General features: G+C 44.8%; 1 protein-coding gene across 7 annotated transcripts in view; it reads right to left on the bottom strand.

The window, feature by feature from the left end:
* The window catches only part of NRP1 (neuropilin 1), a 136,995-nt gene that overhangs the window by 8,605 nt on the left and 104,917 nt on the right, over positions 1-23,473 (bottom strand). For 4 of the 7 annotated variants that reach the window (XM_087857881.1, XM_087857882.1, XM_045786405.2 and 1 more), the window contains exons 10-14: positions 21,561-21,892; positions 16,700-16,844; positions 13,363-13,467; positions 8,730-8,789; positions 3,341-3,478 (exon numbers count right to left, since the gene is read on the bottom strand). In XM_087857881.1, the coding sequence (XP_087714007.1) occupies positions 3,341-3,478; positions 8,730-8,789; positions 13,363-13,467; positions 16,700-16,844; positions 21,561-21,892 (780 nt within the window). The remainder of the gene's footprint in view (positions 1-3,340; positions 3,479-8,729; positions 8,790-13,362; positions 13,468-16,699; positions 16,845-21,560; positions 21,893-23,473) is intronic. The other 3 variants (XM_045786407.2, XM_045786408.2, XM_087857883.1) reach the window with 2 other exon arrangements.

Below are 23,473 nucleotides of genomic sequence, written 5' to 3'. Positions count from 1 at the left end.
CCCAGTTTATTTTAATGACTTATCAATTCCTTACGTGCTCCTGCGAGTTTGAATCTCAGCTGCAAGTCCCACTCCTGTTTGATGTGGGCTTCTCGTTCAAGGAGAGGCAAGGTTGCGTTTTTCAGGCTTATTAGAACGTGCCATTTTGGCAACGTAGAGACTTGCCGACCTGCAAGAACTTACTCTTGGCTTTGCTTTTAATTACCCCCAGTGGGAACATTTCCTCCTGCCACCACCTGGTCTACACACACAACTCATGTTTCACTGTTTGCTCTGCAAATAGAAATACCTACTCTAATGCCTCACCTGATGTAAGTGTGAATCTGATGCTCGGGCCTCAGTGGGCAGCAGGATGTTTTGTTTGCTGCCCAAGGGGTTTGCGTGTTTGTGAGGTACTTTTTCCCCCGCGCACATGTGGGCACGTCCTTGTATCTTCTTGCCTGTGTCCACAGGGTCCAGGTGGAAGGAGATGTGTTAGCCGGCAGCTTGCTTCCCTCACCTGGCTGCTTACATGTGATTGCACCAAAACCCTCTTAAGAAAACCAATGGGTGGGATAATAAAAGGAGGGTGGAAATGAAATTCACAGCTCCAGCGGCCTGCGCGATGCGGTCTTTACGGAGCGCCCCCTGTGGTCACGTGGACCCAGTGGCCCTCGGGGTTTGCTTTCTCCCACTCTTTTACCAGATGGTGGGTCCCTATCTGCGTGACAGCACCATCTCACTGACGGGAGTAGGGTCTTGGTCCCCCGAGAGGGACAGGTAAAAAAGGCACCCATCTGGCCTCTGTGCCCAGTATCCCCGTACTTAGGGGGAAATACTGAAGTTGGAGTTGCTGTAGAGAGGAAGCACGTTGCTGGAGCCCATGAGGCTTATTCTGGCTGGTCAGAGGACAGGTGGGAGAAAGGGGGAGAAAACTGGACCTGGGCAGAGGGAGGAAGACCGCTTGAGAAATCTTGCCTGGCCTCTGTCCGGACACCGCTGTGGTCTTTTAAAAACATGCTCCTGGCGCTCATCTGCTCGAAGCTTGTCAGAGGCACCACTACCGTTAGCCTGGCCACACTTCTTCACGCGGCCCCCGCGGGGGCACACCCCTGCCATGCCGCTAACTGCTTCACACATGCCCTGCAATCCCTCTTCTGCATCCGCGCATGCCAGTCCTAGCCCAGACTCTCTGGGACAGAACTGCTCTCTCTGAGCCCCCATGTCATCTTTCCCATCGCCGCTCACCCCTGCCTGGGGCCCCTCTCCCCCTGCACCGTAATCATTTCCCGCCTGCAACTAGACCCTGAGCTCCTCAGGGCAGGGCCCCCCCTTTATTCCCGCATCTCCTGTGCCCCGTGCGGCATCTACCAAGTAACAGGGCTCCTCAAATACCACTTGTTCAACCAACCGGGAAGATGCTGGGTTTCAGGAATCCTCTGGAAGGAGGTACATAGCTTCCCTCTTAGAAGTCAAATGCAGAAAACCAAGTGGGATTCCTTCCAATAAATTCAAAATGAACAGCAGGATATTTTACCTAGATCGTGTTAATTTAAAGAAATCTCCGTGTCTGATTTGCAAACTGCGGAATACTGTCTAATGTCCGTCTGTGCCCATGTGAGCTGCACGCACGACTCCTTTCATCTAGTTTTTTTTAATGTTAACAAGTTCCTGCCTTTCAGATGTCGGGCTCACCCCTCTCTCTCAGCAAATGCTTGTGTTTCTAGTGCTGTAGGAGGCTTTTTCTCCTCAGAGCAGACCTCACACCACAGCCAAGGAAATCTGGGCGTCTGGGAGAGCAAAAGAGACAAATCCTTCGGAAGGAATCACACTCTTCAGCTGTTACTCTAGGACAAGCCCTCCTTTTCTGATACTCCAATGCATAAAGCGTTGGTATTTTTCCTTGCAGGGGTTTTATCACAGTTCTGGGTCAGGAACTCTGTCTTCATTTTCTCAATTAGCACTTTACTTCTGCAAGCCTTTTAGCTTTTGTCTCTGGCTAACATAGCTTTTAACCTCCTTTGAATGTCAGATCCTACTGAGCCATTTTGCTTCACTTTGCATCAATTTTTCCACCATTACTGCCTTCATTTCAGCTAATTGCATTTGGTTAATTTGATGCCATTTATATGTACAGTGCCATTTACAGTCAAAGTATTTTAAGTTTTCTAAAACTGCTTGTCTTAAGATTCAATTGAAAGTGTCTCAGAATTGAAGGAGTCCAATTTTATCCAATTTCCTTGTCATTCTCATTAGGCAAAGAGGTAGCTGTGGTGGAAGGAGGCCAATTCAACCTACTTAATGGTTATATTCACTGGGGGGAAAAAAAAAGGGAACGACAAAATGGGAAAGGCATGAAGTGCCCTCTGCCCATCCATTGGCCCACTGACCCACTCATCCAAAGTCCCAGCATGGGGGACTTTTGCTTAATGAGATTTCTCAGCATCAGCAAATGGCCCTCTAGGGTATCACTTGGGAAGCCACCTCTTGAGCGAACCGTCCTGTAAGTTTCACTGAGTTGGGGAGAAGTTCCTCGGTTGAGTGTTTGTGGTGAGTGCGTGGGAGCGTGTGTATGTGTGGGCGTTGTGAGGACAACCGCCGATCTTTACGCAGCACCTCGAGTTGGATGACAAAAGGACTCAGAGGAAAGCAGGTTGGCGGTGAATGAAGAGTTCACTGGAGTGGCTGTCAGCCCCTAGTGACCCCCGACCCATCCCTCTGCCACTAATTAATCTTAGCAGGAAATTAAGACAGGAGGTGGGGTGGAGAGCCGTGAAGTTTCCACCTGCTCAGAAAAAACGGGCCAGATTTACAATCTCCTCAAAAGAATAAGAATCCCACCCCACCTTGTTCCACTTCTACTTCAAGGGTCAAGAGTGAGTGAGTATGGGCTCACTTATTGTTTCTTAGCTGCAAAACAAATGAGAGGACATTTATCTGGATTTGCTTCAAAATAATCCGGAGTCGGGGTGCTAGCGGTAAAATAAGGGTCCTGGGAGGTGGTGCTTGTTGAAGCATACAGGGTTCAGGTCACTAAGCCTTTTCTGCTTTTGATCACATTTGAAATTTCCACGAAAATGGTTGAGGAAAAGTATAAAACAGGTACTTTTTTGCACAACTTTGCCCAGTTTGCTATTTTTCCGCGAGGCCATCAGTCGCCAGATTTAATCAGCCTTCTCTGCTACCAGGCATAGGAGCATCTCTTCTAGGAAAGGAGATCTTGGTAATTCCAGGAAATGAAAGCACGCGTGAATGGTTGGGGGTGTTTTCTAACACCCCGAATCTCACAGACCCCAGAAACTCTCCACAGTAACACCTTCTCTAATTCAAAGGAACGAGGTCGCAGTGAACCCTCCGTTACCTGTGTGATCCTGAATGGGTCCGGTTTTGCTGGTCAACACACTCCACTTGAGCTGCACGTGATTGTCGTGTTCCCAGTGACAGAACGTCTTGTGAGAACCCCAGCCAAACTCACAGTTAAAACCATATGTTGGAAACTCTTCAGTGGGTGGAAAGGAAAAATAGAGACAAGCAGAGAAAGACAAATTTAATCATTTAGGTCAGAAAGGCCCTTAACTTGCTCACGAAAGGCACAATTTATATAACTTAATGTCTGTTTGAAAATTCTGGGAAAGCCACAAAACCCAGGATTACCAGGAAACTCAAAAGATGCATGGAGATGTCAAAATGTTTGCAAAATCACGTTTTGGATTTTTTTTTTTTTTTATCCAGCTTTAAAAAGATTATGGACTGCCTGTCAAATTGGTTTTACATAAAATTGCCGGGAAGGTTCCTTTCCAAGGCAGATGTATTACATCTCTAACATTCTCTCTCTGCCCCCGATATTTAATATGAAAGATACTCTGTTCTTGAGGATGAATCCTATACATTGATATCCACCAATGAGAAGAATCTTAAGTACAGATTGACCCGTGAACCTCAAAAGTCTAGAAATGTGACTTGGCTGGATTCTGGAGGCTATCTGTATTCTCACCACACTGGGAAATGCCTCAGGACTTTATGTCGAATCTCTCAAGTGTTTCTTAAGGTTATTTAGTCTCCTGTGCTTTGTGTCAGGTCAATTAATTTTAAGTGTAAGTTTCTGCTTTTTTAGTGAATTTTGAAATTTGCATGTAAACTAAAACCCTCATGCAAGTCCACGTAGAGCCAAAGCAGTTTGAAAGAGCTGTCCACTTAAAAAATTTTTAATGTTCAAAACCAAAAATGTTTCCTTTGGAATTTGAAAAGAAAGTATGAACGTATTCTCAGGAATGATTTGTCCTGTGTGTTCTACAGGGTGCTATTTGACTGTCGTGGTTTTTTTAAGCCTCTATAGCTTTAGTTTTTATCCCCCCCCCTTTTTTTTTTTTAGAAGTAGCTTAACTTTTTAAGTATGAAAGAGATGAAACCACTGTGGCTTGGAATTTCTTTTCAGTAGACTGAAGCTCTTAATTCAAATAATCCTAAAGATAAAATTCTCGTGCTTTGGTCAGTCCTATTCCTCCCCCCACATAGAATTAAACACCCAAAGCAGCTGTTTTCTCTAATGAAGGGAGGTCACTGCTTCTCCTTGAGCTTAGGTAATCCACAAGATGGCAGCATTGAAACGGAGAGAAAGGTGCCTAGGGCATTTTGCCAGTTGATCTTGAACAGGTCTCAAAACCATTCGTATGTACAAGAAGGGAAGTATAGTCACGTAGGCTGTATTAGAGTCAGGCTGAGATCAGATCTTGTTTTGATCTCTTCTTTAACTTTGTGTTTAACACGACAGGGCCTGCGTGCTTCCTTCAGGCAGCTTGGCCTCCATTGTCTGCTCTCCCACTTTAACAATGGCGGGAGGGATTTTTTTATGGGAAGATTTATTGAATAGATAAGATGATTTACTTTGCATTTTTTGTTTCCAAGGAACCCTTTGCAAATGCTAATGTAGAATTTTGGAAGTAATTCACCCTATGCATTGTCAAAACGGAGCAGGATGGATTCTCCCTTTCAAGGACAATGAGACCTCCCAAAGGGTGGGTGCGCAGAGCTAGTTGGGGAAAACCCGCTCTAGCGAGCCAGCCACATGACCAGTCTAAGGCGCGCACTTTCGGTGAGTGCAAAAGGGCTGTATTTCACAGTTATGGTGTCACTGGAGAGATATATGTCATGTCTCGTCTATCATAACCACGAAATAGGGCTTCTTAAAGCATGAGAAACCTTCTCCAAAATTTACCACACTTTTGAGCAGCAAGATTGAATTATGCAGATGAACTACAGTCAACTGAACAGTGACTGGGTGGTTGAGCAACCTTGGATGTCAACACCCAAGAACCTGGAATGTACTGTTGCATAATCTCCTGTTAGAAAATGTTACTATTGGAAAATGTTAATATGTGTGTGGTTTTGGGTTTCCTCCTTACGTGCAAGTTATAAGACGTGCACATGCAGGAGGCAGCAAGCTATTAGAGCGCACACATTTCTGGTTGCATTTCTGGCGAATACATTAAATTTATCGTATAGTATAGAAACCACACCATGCATTATTTCGGCTCTTAATATTCTGGTGATATCATAAAATCTATGAGTTTGGATGTGTTGCTAATGACCAGGACATAGGATGACCTTGTTTGAAAGGAAGGCTCAAGCATTTCTGCGGCTGCCCTGAGCGATGGGCTATGTTGATCTTCTCATGTTTTCTCTGATCCTACGACTTAAACAAGGTGATCGGCTCTAACCTTTTGTATTTTACTGTCCTTTCATCTTCTTGTCCCGATCATATAATCTATGACAATCTTTTAATTTAAAAGAGATATTCTTTTTTTTCTTAATCCATGCATATGGTGGGGGTGGGGTGTGGAGTGAGAAGACGTTGACAGTTCAGGCCTGGCCAGAAAGGCTACGAGACACGTAAAACACATACACATACATTTAGAGGGAGGAGAAAGAAAGAAAGAAAGAAAAGAAAGAAAGAAAGAAAGAAAGAAAGAAAAGAAGAAAGAAAGAGAGGAATAGAAGAGAAAAGAGAAAAGAGAGAAAGAAATAGAAAAGAGCAAACTGACGAAGGAAGTAAGTATATAGGACTAGTGACCTTTCAGTCTTCAAAATATTACCCAGGCCCTGTGGCTGCACAATTCTCATTAAATTCATTGGGAGTAATCTGGCTAAATCCCTTCTTGACTCTTAAAAATAGCAGGAAACAATATTCTGAACTTAAAACAAATTTATAGCTGCTGTGTGCCGGCCCCAGCTGCGCTCGTGGAACCTATCTTGCCGCATTCGAATCATTAGCACCGTATATGCACAAGGATTTAATTTTGGAATCCAGTATTCAAAACTTCTTTCGAGGATGTTAACTAGCTTACTCTCGGACGGGTCTTTCAGGCCAGGAGAGTGGAGGTGCTTAGGCCCATGCAATCATAGGTCACCAGTCGACCCTGAGATGCTCTGGGAGTGTTTGAAGAGCCTCAGAGCGTGAGAGGTTTCAGCAGGGGGAGCTGGCTGGAACACGCAGGGTTTCTCATCATTTTCTGGCAGAGCATTAACAGGCTCCGATGCCTCTGATCACAACCCAGGCAGTGTATGAGTATTATATGCCCACCGAGTTTATGCTATTGATAAGAATCCTCAGAAATGAAATCTTAAGACTCTGCTTGAATCTATAATGGCTTCAGCAAAATCAGATTAGATGAAAGTTTAGGGGTCCAATTTGCTGCTTGTAAATATGCCCAGAGAATCTGAAACCTGCAGAACAGCGTGGATCAGATTATCAGAGAGGTGGGTCCGACCACTGGGTGAACACCTCAAGGTTAGACTTGGCCTCGGACTTGATGCACACGCAGGGCCTCGTGAACTGTTCTGAACACTGGCTTAGCCAGAAGGTGACAATGAACAGAACTCCTCAGAGAAGGTCAGACAGTCCATTATCCACAAAGACTGGGAGACAGATTCATGACTCAGGCAATGGAAAAACCAGAAACCAAGGTGATTTGTAAAGGACTCTGGGCTGATGGTAGAACTCAAAACAGGAGCAGACCCCCTCTATCAGGAAGCCCTGTTGTTTGACATGAACTGGTTTAGATGGCGGTGGCCAATGGTCTTCCTGCTTCGGGATTTGTTCATCTGTGCTCTGACCACAGTATACCCCATGGGATGGCTGGCCCTTGATCTCATGCACAAACCACATGTGTTCACGCAGTCATTCCTGACCTACCATGTCCAGGGGAAATTATCCCACTTTGGAATCTGGAGTGTACCTTTCCATTGTCTCCAGAGCTGTTGCTCAACTTTCAGTTTTTCAATGATCCCTAGCTCTTTGATAGACAAGAAGAGAGAAGAGATGAGACAAGTTTGCTGGCAACTTCAGAGGGGTTTTAATTAAGTCTCTGGCGAGAGAAAAAACTAACAGGGCAGTTAACATGTTTGTTAGGTTACTAGAACTTCGGTTTGTCACCTCAGCCCTCTTCCCTATTACAGGGGGTCCCAGAGAGCCGGCCGGTGGGTACTCCGCAGAGAACCACCTGAGAAGGCCCAGGACCCTCAGGGAAGGCAGGAAGCACGTGAGAGGCCGGACTCCCGAGGGTCCATCCTGGGTGGCGGCCCAACCCCTAAAGGCCATAGCTTATACCTCGGCAAGGTGTCCTTTGGACTACAGTGTTTTTCTGAATTTAGGGGAACAGATACTCTTCTGTTTCACATTTCGGTAGCTGGGGGTGTTTGAGCTGGGGGGTCACAGGAATTCTGTCAACCTGAGCACGCCACAGGGAAACTCGGGGTTAAGTTCAACAGAAGAGAACCTTGTTTTGCAGTTTAATCGGGTCAACAGTGACAGCATCCTTTAAGGAAGCATACTAATTAGAGGAGCCCTTTCTACTTTCTGCCTCGCTGGGTAGTGTCATACTGTTGAGGAAACATTGATATACACCACACGCCCCATTAATAAATGACTGTGGAGGCCAAGGCTCAGTGAGCTTTGATAAAGGAAATGGGAGAAGCTGGAAAACTGACCTGTTCACCTTACTCTAATGATTAACTTTAAAGTATTTAAAACCTCTGATTGCTTCCACTATTTCCCTTGGTGTGTGTCTGTGAGGAAGAATTTTACAGAATACCAACAAAATACAAAGGGGGGAGAAGGCTGCCATTTAACTGCTGCCCGCCCGGCCCCTGGTAAACAGCAAGCCACGGGTTTGAAAAGTCATTAGGCTTTTCTATTCATAAAAGGGTGAGGAGGTGCTGCTCCCCAGGGCGCCGCTGTCCCCGCGCACAATCACAGCCGTGGTTTCCGGCACCCCATTTCGTGGCACGCCCACTGGAAACGCTGTTGTCAAACTGCCAACTCCGTGGCAGGCAAAACTGACAAACTTTGCCTGTCTCGGTTTTGCAGAATTGTGATGAAAATAAATAGTCAGGCTGCTGCCTGTGAGTTTTCCTTCTCCTGGAGTTTGCAAACACAGTCCATGTCCTAGATGTGCTGTGTTAAACAAAGTATGTTACCCAGTTCCTTCCGTCGAGAGCTGGGATTGTCACCATTTGGCAATTACTGATGGGGAAGGAAACCACTCCCTGCTGCATATACATGCAGATGAAAGGAAAGCAATATTTATGGCTCACGCTTGGAGACCACATGCTGCGTGGCATCTCTCTTCTAGGACTTTGAGAGAAACTGAAACCGAGAAGCGAGGCGATGCGTGACTTGGGGGTGGGGGGGGGTGGGGGCAGAGGCGCACGGGAAATCTACCCCATTTTCTGTTTTTTTTTCTTTTGGATACCTGATTGTATGGTGCTGTCTATTATGGTTGGTTTTTCTGTGGTCAGCACAGTGGTACTGCCTGAAAAACAAAAAAAATAGTACCATACAAAAATCAGAAAAAGGAAGCATTGTGGATAGTACACAGTCAAGAAATGCTGTATGCTGGGCTACACCTGCTGGAGAAAGTTCTCCATAGAAAATCCCTCCTCTAATTTCCCCTGTGGTAATCGTTTTACTTAGATTTTGCCCACACAAGATCAAGTGCCAATAAACCACACTTTTTTACTCAACGCCTGTATTCCTAAGGCATCCAGGCGGTATGGGGAGTGTGAGACTTCCTTCCAAGGGCATTGCCTGATTCCCTGATTACAGTACTACACAACTGGAACCGTGAAAAGCAAAAGCCTCCACATGTCCTCGGTGACTTGGGAATTAAACTCGACCTGGGCCCCTGAGCTTCACATAGTTTCCCAAGGTCTCAGATGTGTGCCTTCAGGGGAGGCCCAGGGCTGCTCCCCACGATCTATTTTAAAAACTGAAGGTTTAAGTGGGTGGCAGCCGTTCCTCCTTTCTTGGGCTGCTGTAGTTGTTTGTTTTTCCCAAGGACAAATATTCTGCCCAGCATGTGATCCGGGGAAGCTGCAGAAAAAGGCGAGAGCAGAACCGCTGCCTCACAGGCCCAGAGCACTGGAAGATGGCACGAGTAACCCCCTGAGCACTGCCAGCTTCCCATCAGCTGGGGTTGACTTGGGGCCTCCTGGTGAGGGAGCCACGTGACAACTTAGCTTCACCCTCTTTTGTTCTGCATCTTGGCACTTCCATTTTCTGCTCCTCCTCGTTAAACCTCTGGGGTTTTTTTGTTTGTTTTTTTTAAGATTTTATTTATTTATTTGACAGAGCGAGAGAGCACAAGCAGGGGGAGCAGCAGAGGCAGAGGGGAGAAGCAGGCTCCCCACCAAGCAGAAAGCCCAATGCAGGACTTGACCCCGGGATCATGACCTGAGCCACAGGCAGACGCTTAACCGACTGTGCCACCCAGGCGCCCCTAAACCTCCGTTTTAAAGTAGTGTTCTTGAACTTGCCAACCATAAAAATCACCTGGGTGCCTGTTGAACCTGTAGCCAACCCACTTATCGTCCTCTGACCTCACTGAACCAGAACCCCCAGGGGTAGGCCTTGAAATCGGAACTCTGGAAAGCTTCTCAGGTGAGTCTTAGAACCCGCCAAGTGTGGGAAACACTGGTTTGCTCTTGATGACTTCGGTGTTCGAGAAAGCCCTTCCTCCTTATGTGTATCTGTTATGGTCAGAGATCATCTGTTGCCCCAAGACAGAAAGCCCTGAGCAGACTTGGGGGCGGGGCACGGGGTGGGCTCATGAGTATCATGGAAAGCTTTGCAGGCGGTTCTAAGGTGCCACTGTACACCTTACATTAGTATTGTTCAGTCAAGATCTGTGATCATCTCTATTCTGGCCAGGCCCTCGTTTTACCCTGCAGCTTGCACAGATCAGAAATCATCCAGGTTGTGAATCAGAGAGCCGTGAAATCGTGCTCTTGGGATGGGATGAAGATTTTGGAGCTAATCGACTGCAGCATCAAGTCATATTACCCTCGCTCTCCCAGTAAATATGCTGGGTGAGCGGTCACACGTGTGCGTGGCCTCCGTGAGGCAGGCGCGAGGAAGAAGGAATCATATATATTATGGGTTAAGAAGGTGAATCTATAATGGCAGAATTGGAGGGAGGCCAGAATACATTAGTGTTCTGTTCCCAGTGGTCTTACGGGAGAAAGACTCAAGGTGAAAATTCACTTTTTAAAACCGATATGCATTATCAGTTTTGTTATAGGTCGCGAGCCAAATTCCGCTGTTGGGTACACACAGATCCAATGTGAAATGTGGCCTCCTGGTGCCTTTGAAACCAATTGTATTATCTAATGACTTCAAAGGCATTTGCAAATGAGTAACTTCAGGGGTGAATTTTCACCTTGGCAAGCAAGTACAGGAGAGCGGAATCTCTCCTCATTTCCATGCGTTCGGTACAGTTCACCTGGAATTCAGTGTTGTTTGGAAGTAATGAGCATTTTGCTAAAATACTTATTTCCCACTCTATTCAAAGCGGTCACCCCAGGAGGAGAGGTTAAAGGGACACCATCTGCGTGAAGGAACCAAACACTGCGCGGGAGAGGATTCATCCTAATTTCCACCTTCCCTCCTCTCAGGGTTAGAGTGAAGATGCTTTCACTGTGGCTCCATTACCCTCCACGTGCCGAGTTTGGGGCTCTGACGGTGAAGCCTGGGACAGAGGGAGCGAAGAAGGTGCGGGGCTGTGTGAGCTCTTCCCACGCGAGAGGACACCTCGGTGACGGGAGGCTTTTGCTGGTCACAAAAACGTTTACATAGGAGCACACCCTTTCTCAGAGAAGGATAACCCACAGCGCCATAAAACAAAATAAATAAAAAGAAAAAAACAAAACAAAAAAACAAAAACAAAACCCAAGTTGGCCAGTAATGCAATAAATGAAGTTGAAACATGATATTTCTGGGGCGCCTGGGGGGCGCAGTCGTTAAGCGTCTGCCTTCGGCTCAGGGCATGATCCCGGCGTTACGGGATCGAGCCCCACATCAGGCTCCTCTGCTGGGAGCCTGCTTCTTCCTCTCCCACTCCCCCTGCTTGTGTTCCCTCTCTCGCTGGCTGTCTCTCTGTCACATAAATAAATAAAATCTTAAAAAAAAAAAAAAAGAAAGAAACATGATATTCCTTCTGAAATCACCCCTTCTTGATGGGGGTGTGGAGCGGGCATTAACAAGACCTCTGGAAGTTCTTAATATATGTATGTATTTATAGAAATATTGAGACAAATAGGCTGGCTTGAGAAAATGACTGTTTTTTTTTTTTTTTGCCACGGTAATATGTAAATAAAAAATTAGAACTTTTTCTATGTAACCAATAAATGACTTTGAATGGTGTAGATAAACTACAGCCTTGTCCTTTGAGAGGACTGTCAGTGTTTCCACTATAAATGACCCATTTTCTGTGCTGTGTTACTCGTTGCCATACATAATTTGCTCCAGGCTAACATACTTGCCCGGTTTCATTCAAAGGCTTTAGTTTCAATTGATTCAGTCATGAACTGATGCAAAAATGAGAAGGTTGGTTGTTCTGATATGAGGAGTAAATCTGAGGCTTTGTTTCTAATCAATATTAACTGACCACTTTAGGGTTTATAAAGAAAAGAATCCTCTCCACAAGAGGGCAATTGAAAGGGTATACTGTGATGACTATAGTCTTTCCTTTTTATGAGGAATTTCAGTACGGATGTGTGACAGGGTCCACAAAAGGCCTGGGGTCTGTGGCAGGGTGTTTACAAGCAATCCTGGGAAGGTTCCACAGGACCTGGTTCACAGAATGGTACTCTGTTCTTAACACCAGCTGTAGGGTTTTCAGCTTGAACTTGACATCTCACAAAGAAAATGCCTCTGCGTTAATTAATTTTTGTGGCTTGTGGCTACTTACATACAAGATTTGTTTTCAAAAGCCCATGGTAACATTTATTGGCCCTATGACGGTAAGCGATTATCTGAAAATTTGGAGGGAGACAGCCTTAGGAGCTGGGATTTAAATGGAAACCCAGCTCATGGTACTAAATTTCTGAGCTAGATCTGACCCCTTATTCAATCTGAGTGCCGAGCTCTCTCGCTCCTTCAGAGGAGAGCTTTTGAAGTAATTGGAAATGTACTGTGGGACATTTTCTTGCAGATTTTATATTAATGCATTAGCCAATAGCATGGCACTGTTACGAAGTTACATGGTAACGCCTTCAGTTTTGCCCATGGAAATGAATTATGTGGGCTCTCTGAGTCCCTTTGGGGTAAAAATACAGACCTGCAGCCAAGGGCTCATGTTTAATCTGAAATGAGAGTCAGATGCCGGATGAACTGCATTTTGACCCAGGTGGCAGTAAGGTTCCCACAGTGCCTTTGGCCACAATAGGGTGAAAATCCTACAGCCATGGCCCATTTCCAAGTGGTACAATCCCATTTCCCCACTCGTGTAATATTTCCTCTGCCATTCCAAGGAGAAGAGAAGGTCACTTTCTAGCCCTTAGGGTTTTAGAATGTTATGGAGTAATACTCTAAATGAATTAGGGAGGTATTTGGCACACACCATCCCTGATACATTTGCTAGTTGTCCCTAACGTAAAATAACAACTAATTCTGCCTTTGTACATTTTAATGTAACAGGATTTACAAAATCCTCACTTAAAAGCTGCATTTCAAATCTAAGCCCAATTTCATCAATTAGTTGGGTAAACGTCCCGCTCAGCGCATTTTATCCTTGTTAGAAAATGAAAACAAATATTCCGAAGTGTGTGGTTATGCATGGGTCGTGCGTGTGTTATGGGGGTGGCGTTTGAGATGAGGATGAGGTGAGCACATGTAGCCATGGTGGAGACATTCTTATAAAGAGCATCCTAGCCCCTGGCTCTGAAAATGGCTCGGTGGTGGCAGGACAGCACGAGGGAAGGACGACGCCTCCGCGGCGCTGCCACCACCCCAACCCGCGGCCACAAGCACACACAGACATGAACTAGCCGGCCTCAAGCCCAACGTGACTGAAATGGCACAGCAATGGGATGAAGGTGTTTCTGCACCTGTGAGCTGGAAGTCATCACCTGTTCCGCTGTGGCAGTTGGCCTGGTCGTCATCACATTCGTCCACCAGGTTCCCGTTGGGAGTGGTCGGTCCAGCTGTAGGTGCTGCAACAAGATCCGAGGATTAGCATCTCTCACCTGGGCACGGGCTCACCGCGCTCTGGCCAGGGAATCTGCCGACGCCTTTGCAGAAACCTCTAATCCGTGGTGAGAAGCACGGCTTGCCTCTCTTACGGGAGCTAAATATCCTTGGATTTGGCAGAATGCACTGGGGACTGCTTTGTTTTGGTATTTAATCCGTATCTGCCAGGAGAGTTGGCAGCCCTCACATTTTATACATTGTTATCTACATAAACATCCTTTTTCTGAAAAGTGCTTGAATTCTCTCACTGGTTATTTATTCATGACCCTGGAATTGAGAACTTTGATGACAGAGATCCTGCTTCGACGGTTGCTCCTTTCGTTTTCAATGTGCTAGAGAACTCGCTTGTCATGAATTCTTTTATGCTCTGAGTATTTGCTAGGTTTGCTAAGTTGGCATTATAATGTTTCCCCAAAAGGGACTCTCAAGATTCTCTTTTAGTACAATATTGTTCTTCTTTTTTTTTTTTTTTTAAATTGTTTTGAGTGACTCCATTTCCCTTTAAGTAAGTTTCTCAACTTGGGATCCCCTGTCCCAGGCAGGTGTTTGAGAGGAGTTGTCTTAGATATCCTGGGGTCATTTTCCCTGAACCCCCTGGGGGATTGCATTCCACCCCCAGCAGGTATTCCTGTATCTGTGAGTTTGTAGTTGAAGGATAGCCAACATTAATCAAAGACTGCTTTTGAAGTTCTTTACATTTAGTTTGGTCTATTATTTTTCAGCCTGTTACTCATTCTTGCAATCTGTTTAATATTTTACAGTTTTCGGCATTACATTTCACTTTACAAGACTTGAGGTAACGTACAGCTCTCTTGATGTCTGAGAACCAGACAAGATACTGGGAGCGGGGGCTCTGTTCTCTGAGAGCTTCTGGCCAGTAGGAATGTATTGGTAACTGCTTCTTTCTCAATAAAAATTTGATACTCTTTGTTATTGTGCTTAATTACTGAGCAGAGTTATGACAAGTATAGAAACATAGCTAGTTTCAACTTCCCCAACTGCCCAGAACACACACCAGTAATAACTAAGAAATCATCAGTAATAACCAGGGAGAATGTGTGCACCATCTAGGCGTACGATGTAGACTTTGTAAGATGCCTACGCACACATTCTGGGCTCCACTTGTCGCTATCACCGAATCAATAGAACCCTCCCTGGCAATCCAGATGCTGTCTTCACTAAGTTCTGTGTCACTTTTAAGTATTTAAAACTCTCTTTTCATCTGCATTCCTTATGGTATTAATCGAGGAGGAGTTCCTCATTGGTAGAAGCCCAGGGTAGGACCTGGTTTAAATGGAAAAACTAGGAAGGGAATAATTTTTATTTCCCAGTTTTACTACTTGGATATATTTTCTCTTCTGTGATTCTCTAATTGTTTCTGGTAAACGCTAGCCCAAAGTAGGATGGACACGTGTGCAAGGCTGAGTTGTAGCTCACCGTCCTTCTGTAACCCTCTAGGTATCTTCTGGAACACGAGGCACAGAGCAGATATTTACTAAAGGCCTGTTAATCGTTTTAAGGAAGAAGAAAAAAACAACAAAAAAACCCCCACAAAAAAATCACTCCCTTTCACCAATTGTGTCAAAAAGCTTTGACATTACTTTCCCCTGATGTCGGCTTCTCTTACGGCTCGGGGCAACTTCCTCACTTTTGTGAGCGCTTGGAGACATCTGCAGCAAATCTCTTCACCAACCATTTCTACCGCACTAACGGAGTTGACACTGGCAAACTGCCCCCAGCCTCAGTCTTTTCAACCAACCATTCACTCCCACCAGTGTTGCTTTCCAGGATCCAGGCTAACGACCTGCATCATAGCAGCAGACCCCCTTACCAGATGACCACATTTCTCCGCCAATGGAATGAACATGTCTGCAGTTGGTTTGGTCTGCCTGTCCCTTCTTTTTCTCGGTATCTTTGCCTAAGTCCTGGCACATAGTCATTCTTAGTCTGTGTTGATAGTGACTGGATAATTCAGAGGTCTGAGACATGACTCCAGATACAGAACCAACTACACAATAAAGAATGGGAGATAATGGCCTGCTTTAAAATAAATACATACAAAAGTAGCTATGAATCATTCAGTAGTATGGTGATTTATAGCTTAAGATTCTCTAGTGCCTAAGAAAAGTTTTATGATGTTTAATGTGCTCAAGAATGTAATTATATTTGGGTAGCTCAAAACACAAATAATTTTGAAACCACAAGAAGGTGATATTAAAAAGCATTCTTCAAAACGACCATGAGCATATGCTCGATTGATTAACATCTGGGTACCAACAATAGCCATCCTTTGAGCTAACCTGAAGAAAGACCTTTATGGGGATGGAAAAGCTGGTTACTCATTGATGCCCAAATCTAAGGCAGATGGGAATTCTAATGCACAAAAGCCTTAGATGGTACAATAAACAAACACCGCATTGGTTTTTTCAAACATTCTCTTATTTATTATGTGATAAAAAGGCAGAGCTGTGTGCAGCTCCAAGGTCAGTGTGTGAAATGAATTTGTCCTTGGTATGACTTTCATATGATAAGTTTATGCAGTAATATCCTTCAACGGATCTCACCGCACATTCAGACATACTACCTCATGTAAAGTTTTGTTTCTCTGCAGCAGCCTGAGAAATTCATTCAAGGTAATGCTGGTATTTCGGTCTGTCCAACGCTCCTTCCCACTAGTATGTGATGGTAGTTAACCACTGCAGACAGAACCTTGAAACGGACATAGACGGCTAAGCAATACTAAAAAAGGTCAAAGGAACTGGTGGTGGTTTTCAGGGGTCAAGGGCAAACCCCTTAATGGGTAGAGGGTTTTACTTTGAAGTGAAGGGAATGTTTTGGAACTAGATAGAAGTGGTGGTTGCATAAATAATTGTGACTGTACTAAATGCCACTGAATTGTTCACTTAAAAATAGTCAATTTCATAATATGCAAATTTCACCTCAATAAATTATTTTTTTAAAAAGTCAAAGGAGGCAACCCACAGAATCTGAGGAGAGTTCTGCAAACAACCAATACAAGGCACCGTTGCATGGAGTGTGCTGGAATGCTGAGCCTCACGGACTGGCAGACACAGAGGCAGGATCACCCAGGGGAAAAAGCTAGCAATTTGCAGCAGCACCATGAGGTGCATAAATGCATGAAGAAAGAGATTTAAGAAGTGGGAGACAAGAAGGGACTCTGGAAACTGTAATTACCTTCCACTTCACAGCCCAGCAGTTCCATCCTCAGCCCCAGTCCTCCATGAGTGGCTCTTTCAGGGTAGATCCTGATGAATCGTGTGGAAAGAGGTGGAAAAGTCCGTAGCTCAGGCGTGTCATAGTTGTTGTTGCCTTCAAAAGACTGTGAAGTATGAGAAACACCGTTACTGATAAAACCTCCCTTTTGGCAGAAGAGTCCCTCCATCAGGACTCTTGATAGGGCAGAGAAATAGACCCCATCCCACCACTTCGTAAATGCGTGACACCTCCTCCATAAATGAGGAAGGAAAAAAAAAACTAAAGCTTCTCCAAGAAGTGACAGATGTCATTTCTCAGAAACTTCGGAGCACACACTGAGGCTATCCCAGACGCTGAGGATTTAATGAGACATGTTTTCAATGATAGGCTGATGTGTCTGGGAGAAGTGATACTTCCACCACTTCCTTGAGGTGGAGGAAGATAACTCAGGAAGAGAAGCTGCCATTTTTCAGAGCTATAATAGACACCACATTTTCAACAACGACGCCGGTTACATTCTCTTGAAGGAGCGGGTCCTAGTTTTGCTAAGACCCGTAGAAGGGGGAGGAATTAAACTCCTGAAGTAGGAGATATTAAATTTAATGTCGTGCAAGTACTATTTAGTCAGGAACTGGGGTTATTTCAACCCTCTAAAATTGCTATTTACTGAAGAAGTTCCACCAGTGGGAGGCATTTGTAGATAAAAGACCTTCTCATCTCAGGAAGGTAACAAGGGTCCTGACTGTTGAGTGAGGTCCTGACGCTGGGCTGAATTGCAGTGTGAATGGGCTCCTCTTTTTGAAATACATTCCTAACTTGAAGACACTGTGGCATTCTTCCGGAGTCAGGCCACCCATTGCCGGTGCGGCGACTTGATTATTTTAGTTCCCTTTTTACACTGACAGGAAGGTCAAAATCCTTGAGTGGAATCATAAGAAAATGGAACAATAACTTTTGCAAGAAATAGATAAGCCTTCTTATATCCTCTTCTCTCAACATCATTCTTAATCCTGTTCAGGATGGGAGGTGGGGAAGGGGGATTAGAAAATTGCCTTATCATTAGGAGTGTCTTATTATACACCAAACATTGCACGATATTTACGGGTGCAAGGCATTGTTCTAAGTGCTGGAAATATACAAATTCATTTAATCCTCAAGAGAACTCCATGAGGGAGGTTCTATCATTACCCTCAGCTTTCAGATGAGGCGCAGGGAGGTCGCGTAATGTGCCCGTGGCCATATGTACAGTAAGTGTCAGAGCCAGGGTTCAAACCTAGGCAGTCTTAACTAGTACCCTTCACCACACTGCTCTGAGGTCTCTGCCCTTAGAAATGATCTAGTCTAATCTCATTAAATCCAGGAAACTGAGGTTTATAACCAAGGCCACATATTTAGTTTCCTTAATGTTTCTTTAAATATATTGCAGTTTGGGCTACCAAACCTGGTAGATCAGATTGAGTGGATGGCCAGCCCCAAGTCATGTCAGTCAGGAGTGGGGACCATACCCAACTGCTGCGTCAAAATGTCCTAAACCAGCAAAAGATGTGCTCATTCAGTGGTAGAAATACCAGGGCTAAAAGGGGCACACATAGAAGATAGACAGGTTGGGTCGGCTGCAACATGGCCAGAGGTTCTCTGAGTTCTAGAAGGAAATGAATCGGCCTTTTCCAATTCAGAAAAGCCTCCAGGAATCTAAAAGGACATGGTTGACATAGACCCGCTGCTCCCCCTTAAAGTTTCCTTCTATTATTTACAAGAGTAAATTCACGATTGGGGTTCTGCACTCTTGATAGAACACAGTTGCTTTCAGTCATTGAGAATCTGACATATGTTATTGTTAGGCCCAATTAAGTGTCGTCAGCGAGGTATAATTATGATGAAAACAACATTACGACACATGCCTGTTCTGTTGATGTTAGCACAGCTCCAACAATCATAGGAGGAAAGCGTTTATAGTTACGGAATCTGGGCTCTTCTTCTCATTTTAACTTGAGTAAAGAATTAGCACAATGTAAAAACATTATAAAAGCTGTCGGGGATGAGCTGGGAAGAATATTAGTGGTGAAGAGCCATATGGAGCTGGGCTAACTTTGTTAACATAAGGCTGTTTATGAGATATCTTTGTGTCCTTTTACGAATCATGTTTTAGAAGAAGAGGGCTTTGAGGCTTCAGATCTCCTACCTGCTCCTGAGAAGTCTGGTGAACTCAGAGACTCTGATATACCTGGTCCATCACGTACCACTTGAGGGTAGGAAGTGAGGAGCAAGGTATAGAGGATTTTCAATCCATCGAAGTGCTGTTTTATTCATAAAACCCACTATTCATCCTAGTATTACATAAAAGGTACTTGGCACTCGAAGCCGGTAACCTTCATTTGTAAGTTTAAATATAGTGTGTGTTAAATATCATTGTACAATTCAGTAGTATGGACTGCTCCTAAACTGAAGGTTTTACCCGTGTCCTTTTGCATCTTAAGGATTTTATTGCAGGAGAAGCACATGTTAGGAATCACAGATTAGGCTCTATGTAAATTATTTAGACGTTTTGTGGTTTTAAATATCATAGGAAGATGATAATGATGGATAAAATAATATTTTAGGAGAAAAATCTCACATAGTCATGAATGGAGTTTTTTTGTTGAAATTGAAAACTGTGTGTTGGCTTCCAGGGGAGTTCTCCATGCAATATACTACAATAGAGTGATAGCTTTAGCTTTAGACTTAATTGCAGACGGGATGAGGCATCTTCTCCAAAGCCTACGGTAATTTGTTTTCTTTCTCTCGTAGAACCCTTGTGTTGGGGAACAAACATGTCACAACAGCATCAGCTCCAGGATGCTGCTGACGTGTGGCATATTCTCACTTGGTGATCAAGTCAGAAGGCTCACTACTCCTCAGAAAAGACTGGCTCTTAGGGCACTCCAGTGTCTGATGTTTATTTTACTTTTTCTTTTATCCAAACAAGAGGGGCAGACATAGAAGGGGGAAATGAAATGAACACCAGAAAGAGAGTAGCTGCATGTAGATGAAAAAAAAAAAAAAAAAACAACACTGGAAATGTTTTGGAAACCACAAATGAAGCAGGGGTGAGATGGGAGAGAAATTCTTACATTTCCGACAGCATCGTGGCTCTCAGTGGCTCACCACACTGGTGCTGACCACAGCCCATGGGGGACAGACGGTCTCTGCAGAGCCCCACATCTGGACCGAAGGGGAGATGGTGGTGCCGGCGGGCTGTTGTTTCCTGCCTGCCATGCCCTTGGCCTGAGTCACTTATAGCAAGCCACATTCCCACACTCACTTAGAGTGGGAGCAAGGATAACATTCCTGCCAACGGGCTAAGATCTTTTCACAAAAGGAGTAGGTCCTGGGCAAAGCAGGGATGGAAAACCAATTGTGTTGGGCGTGAGAAGTACCATCGGCTGGATACCATTCCCACAGTGCAGACAGAACGGACGGTCTGTGGGTTGTTAATTACTTCATCCTCAAACCAGCTATCAGCCACCCAACATAGTCTTGGGTGTCTCTCCTGGTTGGTGTTGTGTGCTCAGGAAATGCAAATAAGTTTGACCATCAGTCTAACTAAAACATAATCACTAAAGAAGATCTGCTTGGTTCACAAAAAAAATGATACCACGTGTTGTGGTGAATGTTGGAATATCTCCCTTTTCACTGGGTAAAGAACCAACTGTATTTTAAAGGGTTCCAATGTATACAAAACATATTGAAGGGGCGCCTGGGTGGCACAGTCATTAAGCGTCTGCCTTCGGCTCAGGGCGTGATCCCGGCGTTATGGGATTGAGCCCCACATCAGGCTCCTCCGCTGGGAGCCTGCTTCTTCCTCTCCCACTCCCCCTGCTTGTGTTCCCTCTCTCGCTGGCTGTCTCCATCTCTGTCGAATAAATAAATAAAATCTTAAAAAAAAAAAGCCATACTGAAGCATGATTCATAAAGCCCAAAAGGCAGAAGCAATGACAGGGTCCCTCGGTGGATAAATGGATACACTAAGTGTGGTACACGCATTCAAGAGAATGTCATTCGGCTTTAAAAAGAAATGGAATCCTGCCACGTGCTACAACTTGAGGACATTGTGTCAAGTAAAATGAGCCGGTCACAAAAGTTCAAATGTTGTATGATCCCACTTATGTGTGGCTCCTGGAGAAGTCAGATTCACAGAGACAGAAAGTGAAATGGTGGTCGCCAGGAGCTGGGGGTCAGGGGATGGGAGTTATCGCTTGGTGGGTCTAGAGTTTGAGTTTTGCGAGATGATGAAGTTCTGGAGATCGGTTGCACAGCAATATGAGTGTACTTAACACCATTGAACTGTACACCTGAAAAGGTTAAGATGGTAAATTTTACGTTATGTGTATTTCACCACAATTGAAAAAAACAAACCCCAAACAAACAAAAACCAAATAAACAAAAAAAATTTAAAAGACGGAAGGGTGAGAGAAGGGGAAAGGGATTGCGGGGGGTGCTAACAGATTAGAATCTGCAGAGAGCTCCTGAGTTTCTACTGGGTGGCCCTGTCAGCCCCCAGCCCCCCAGCCTCTGGGCCACCCTGTCTCCTGAGTGTTGAGCTTTCCACTGTTCCCTGAGGAAGGAAAGGTGAGCAGCAATGCTATTCTGCGTTGCTCTCAGATATCACGTTCAGCACCTCATTCCTGGCTTCCCTAGGACGGGGGTCTTATGGACACCATCGAACACCTCCACTGATGTCACTGCTTAAAAGAAATACAAAGTCGTACTTCTTCAGGAAAATGCTGGCGGTCCTTGATCTAAGTCAACGACGCAAGAAAGGACCTCCTCCCCAGCAGCCACTCCCGTCCCCGGACCTCACCTTAGCCTTGCGCTTGCTGTCATCCATGATCATTTTCCAGTCTGAGCCATTGTTGCTGTATCCGATCTTGAATTTCCTCATGAACACTTTGTTCTCCCGGTGCTTCCCTCCCTGAATGATGATGCCCCTCACAATCTTCTCTTCCCCCAGGTCCACCTGGAGCCACTCGTTTATGTATGGGTGGGGTGCGGGTGGCAGTGCCCAGCCGGAGCGACTGGTTACCAGACGAATATTTTCAGGCATCCAGTTTCTCTCCCCTTGGTTTGATGCTGTTATCTGGGAGTCAGAGATAAGTCCAGACACCATACCCAACATGCCAGAGCAAGGGTAATCTAAAGGGTGAAATGAAATAGATGACGTGAGATGATTTTCTTCAAGTGTCCGTGCTTAGAAAGAGAATACCACAGATTGAACAGGCACATTGTCTGTACCCGTTCACATACATTTTTAAGTCCCTGGATCTTTTGACATTAAGCCAGAGCTTTTCCTCCCTCAAACCTTTCTCCTAAACTTTCAGAACTCCCCTCCCAGACCCACTTCTAATAAAGAAAATGTTCTAGAAGGGCACACACTTCCCCCTTTCTGAGTTCTTCCAAATTTAATGTCAAAGCACTGATGCTTTGTCCCTTTGGTACCCAGAACCTATCCCCAGATCCAGTACGGGCCCGCCCAACAGAGGTTCAGTTTATGATGGGTGGGAGATGTGAAACAGCAGTTTCAACAGCAGGATGCTGTCCTGCCCACCCCTCCTTCTAACCGCATTAGGAGCTTTCCACACAAATCTCCATTGTCATCTCAAATGTACGCTGTCCAAACCCAAATGGTCCTTTTCCCTTGACACTGAATCCCTTTATCAAACTCTATGCTTTAACTGGTGGAACCACCCACCAGCTAGTTAATGCCTAGTTCTTTTATTTATCCCTATTTTACATTTCCGCATTCCTGTTCTGCTACTAAAACCTGTCATGTTTTCGTTAACAACGACAACAACGAAGAAGTGTGTTGGCCCTGCCTTGTGGTCCCCCTCTCCTTTAGCATCATCCTGGTCTGCGCCCCGCTGGCCAGGGTGCTAAATGCTCGCCTGGCTTGTCAGACCCTAGGTGATTCTACACCACCCATTCACTGTTCCTAAACATTTTCTGCAGTATCATTCTTAGGCTCAAAAATCTTCCCTTGCTAAGTAAAATAAGCCAGACACAAAAGGACAAATGCTGTATGATTCCACTGAGATGAGGCACCTGAAATTGTCAAATACATAAAGAGAGGAAGTAGAGTGGTGTTTGCCGGCAGCTGGCGGGAGGCAAGAATGGGGTGATGGAATTGAACGGGTACAGGGTTTCCGTTTGGGATAATGAAAAGCTCTGGAGATGGACAGTGGTGATGGTTGCACAGTAATGCGATTGTACATAATACAACTCAATCGTACCCTTAAAATGGTTAAAACGGTAAATTTTACGTAATGCGTATTTACCACAATAATAAAAGACAGAGCTTTTAGAAATTTAGAAAATCTCGATGGCTCTCCATTATTTATAGGACCATATAAAAAGTCTCTATCCAGACTATGGACTATGAGAAACAAACTGAGGGCTACAGAGGGGAGGGGGGTGGGGGAATGGGATAGACCGGTGATGGGTAGTAAGGAGGGCACATATTGCATGGTGCACTGGGTGTTATACACAACTAATGAATCATCGAGCCTTACATTGAAAACCGGGGATGTACTGTATGGTGGCTAACATAATATAATAAAAAATCATTATTAAAATAAAAAAAAAAGTCTCTATCCAGCTTTTGAGACCTTCATTTTGGTTTCACACTGTTTATCTAATTTTATTTCCTCTTACTGACAGTATATTCCAGCTAATCCATTTTCTTCTCTAATCCTCATCATGGCTTTGTTCAAAATGTTC

This window comes from Ursus americanus, chromosome 31 (genome assembly GCF_024610735.1).
Source record: "Ursus americanus isolate L20-20 chromosome 31, mUrsAme1.1.p, whole genome shotgun sequence".
Lineage (NCBI taxonomy): Eukaryota > Metazoa > Chordata > Mammalia > Carnivora > Ursidae > Ursus > Ursus americanus.
This window is presented reverse-complemented; position numbering and strand designations above follow the sequence as displayed.